Source organism: Bison bison, unplaced genomic scaffold (assembly GCF_000754665.1).
Source record: "Bison bison bison isolate TAMUID 2011002044 unplaced genomic scaffold, Bison_UMD1.0 scf7180017864072, whole genome shotgun sequence".
NCBI lineage: Eukaryota > Metazoa > Chordata > Mammalia > Artiodactyla > Bovidae > Bison > Bison bison.
In genome coordinates this window covers 12,769,665-12,772,379 of record NW_011494644.1, presented here as the reverse complement: position 1 = coordinate 12,772,379, position 2,715 = coordinate 12,769,665, and the positions used below count along the sequence as shown (strand labels likewise).

Below are 2,715 nucleotides of genomic sequence, written 5' to 3'. Positions count from 1 at the left end.
GTCTCTCAGGTCCGGTCTGGACGAGCCGCCTTGGGCGCCAGGAGCTGGGGACGCCAGGGAGGAGGAGGGCGGTGACCCCGCGGGTGCGGAGCCTGCGAGCTACGACCTCCGCCCTTCCGGGTCCGGGCTGGCGCTCCGGCTACCGGCGGGCCCTCCGCCGCGCCGCCCTCGGGCAGGAAGGAGGACCGGTCGCGGCGTGAGGGGCGCGGGCCTCGCGGGGAGGGGGTGCCCCGAATGGCCAAGATGGCGCGGGGGCGGGACACGTGACTCTAGGCCCCGCCCCGGCCCCGTTATCAGCGCGCTGCCCGGGACACCCGGCAGCTGGCTGCCCGCAGCCACCCTGCAACCATGCTCCGGGGATCGGCGGGCGCCTGGGCCGTGCTCGGCCCTCTGCTCTGGGGCTGCGGGCTGTCGCTGCTGCAGGGCGGGATGCTCTATCCCCGGGAGAGCCGGTCGCGGGAGCGCAAGGAGCTGGACGGCCTCTGGAGCTTTCGCGCCGACTTCTCCGACAACCGGCGCCAGGGCTTCGAGCAGCAGTGGTACCGGGCGCCGCTGCGAGAGGTGCGTGCTCGGGAGACGGGACCTGGGCCAGGGCCGGGGAGCTCCTGGAAGCCCGGTGTGGGGGGCGTGGGGAGCCTTCCCCTTGTGGCCTCGGAACTGATGGACGGCCCTAAGGGGCCGTGGGGTCGACCCACCCGGAGTATGACCGGCAGGAGGAAATGGGCGGGCGGGACTTCGGTAGGGGAGGCGGAGCCGGAGCGGTGTCCCTGCCGCGAGCTAATGCCAGTGGCCGCCCCGTGGCTGGAGGGGAGTCTTTGGACATTTTGGGGCCGCACCTTTGCCCTGGCAGGAAGAACCCTGAGTTCCAAGGTTTAGGTAGAGAACGGGGCTTGGCATCCAGCCGAGCACCCCCTTCTAGGTCTTCCCTCTGATTTGGGTCGGGTGGGCAGAGAACTGGGTTGGGGGTCGGCCTTGAGCATCCAACGGTCACCTCCCTTACATCCTCTTTTTTCAGTCTTTGCCGCTCAGCCTCATCACAGGAAGAAAGGGGCGGGGGAGCCGGGCACGTGCCCCACTCACAGTTTCCTCCGCAAAGCGGCCCCGGCTCCCTGGCCAGCCTTCCTCCCGGTGGCAGTCAGTTGATCATCTTCCTCTTAGTCAGGGTCTCATTTCTGGCTATCCTTCTTGCCCCAGGCTGGCTGTGGCCCTGGGCACACCCCTTTCCATGGAAACTCCGGTGCCCGCTGCCCTGAGAAAGAACTTCTGCTCCCACCAGACCTGGGACACAAGCATGCTTGCTGTTGGTGTCATCAGAAAGTTATCCATTCATTCAGTCAGAATTTACTGGGTCCTCACTGTGTGGCAGGGCATGGGCCAGCCACTGGGCGTACAGCTGTGAGGGGCAGGGAATCCCGCTTCCTCCGAGCTCCGTGTCCCATCTGTGTCTTCAGGAAGCTCTTCCCCAAGCTGCTTCCAGACTCACTGAGCTATCTGTCCGCTCCTGCCTTGCCTTCTTCCTGAGGTGTTCAGGGTCAAGAGGTTCAGTGGGTTCCTTGTGGGGCTCAGGTTCTGCCAGGATGTCCAGAGGCTGTATCTCATGGGCCCTGGCTCCCAGAGGCCTTCCCTGACCCCAAGATAGCTCCCTGCGCCTCTCCACGCTCTCTACACAGAGCTGCTCACTGACAGCAGAGGCCGTGTTCAGTGTTCTATTCCCAGCGCCTAGAACGCCATGCGCTGTTCCCTGCGCACCCTTGAGTGAGTGAGTGAGTGAGTGAGTCACTGGGTCTGCTTCATGGAGTCGTAAAAATTAAATGAGTCCATGAAAGACATTGGTGAGTTGCTGGTAGGGTGGTCTGGAATCTGGGAGGGTCTGGGAGACATCTTCTTTTTTTTTTTTTTAATATTTTAACGTGCAGCCTAATAAGTATTTGGCTGCATCCAGTCTTAGTTTTGGTGCTTGGGCTTAATTGCCCTGCAGCATGTGGAATCTTCCCAGACCAGGATCGAATCTGTGTCCCGTGCATTGCAAAGCAGATTCCTTATTGCTGGGCCACTAGGAAGGGCCCTGGGGAGAAGTCATTTTGTCCAGCTTTGTCCTGCAGGCAGAATTGCTGGGGGACCTGGCCCTTTAGTTTCCTGGGTGATCTGGACCTAATTCCCACCCTTGTCTCCTCAGTCGGGCCCCACCCTGGACATGCCGGTGCCCTCCAGCTTCAACGACGTGGGCCAGGATGGGCAGCTGCGGAGTTTTGTCGGCTGGGTGTGGTATGAACGGGAGATCACCCTGCCCCAGCGGTGGACCGAAGACCTGGGCACGAGAGTGGTTCTGAGGATCGGCAGCGCCCACTACTATGCCATTGTGGTCAGTACAGCGGGCGGCAGGCAGAGCGGGTGGCCAGGCGTGGGGCAGGGTGGGGCATGGGCTGTCCTGGGGTGCCTGTTCCCAGCCGTCACCTGACAGCCTGCCTCTGGGGTACATGCGGGGGCGGAGCTCATTTAAGGCCCCACACTGGGTTTGTGCCCTGGGTGGCGGAGAGTGGTCCCTTCTATTCCCCTGGAGCCCCATTCTTCCACTCCCGAGGTCGGTGGCAACTGGCAGAACCCTCAGCCCGCCCCACTCTGCCCGCTTCCCTCATCCTGCACTTGTGTGTGAGGGTGTGCCGGAAACTGTCGGGACCCCCATCCCCGCTTGTCTCCCTGTATCTGCAGTGGGTG

At 63.1% G+C, this 2,715-nt stretch overlaps 1 protein-coding gene across 1 annotated transcript in view; it reads left to right on the top strand.

Annotated features, from left to right (window-relative positions):
- Positions 1 to 6: 6 nt before the first annotated feature.
- GUSB (glucuronidase, beta) overlaps positions 7 to 2,715 on the top strand; it is a 12,769-nt gene continuing 10,060 nt past the window's right edge. The window contains exons 1-3 of the mRNA XM_010837458.1: positions 7 to 561; positions 2,177 to 2,391; positions 2,561 to 2,620. Coding sequence (XP_010835760.1) covers positions 349 to 561; positions 2,177 to 2,391; positions 2,561 to 2,620 — 488 coding nt within the window. The 5' untranslated portion in view covers positions 7 to 348. The remainder of the gene's footprint in view (positions 562 to 2,176; positions 2,392 to 2,560; positions 2,621 to 2,715) is intronic.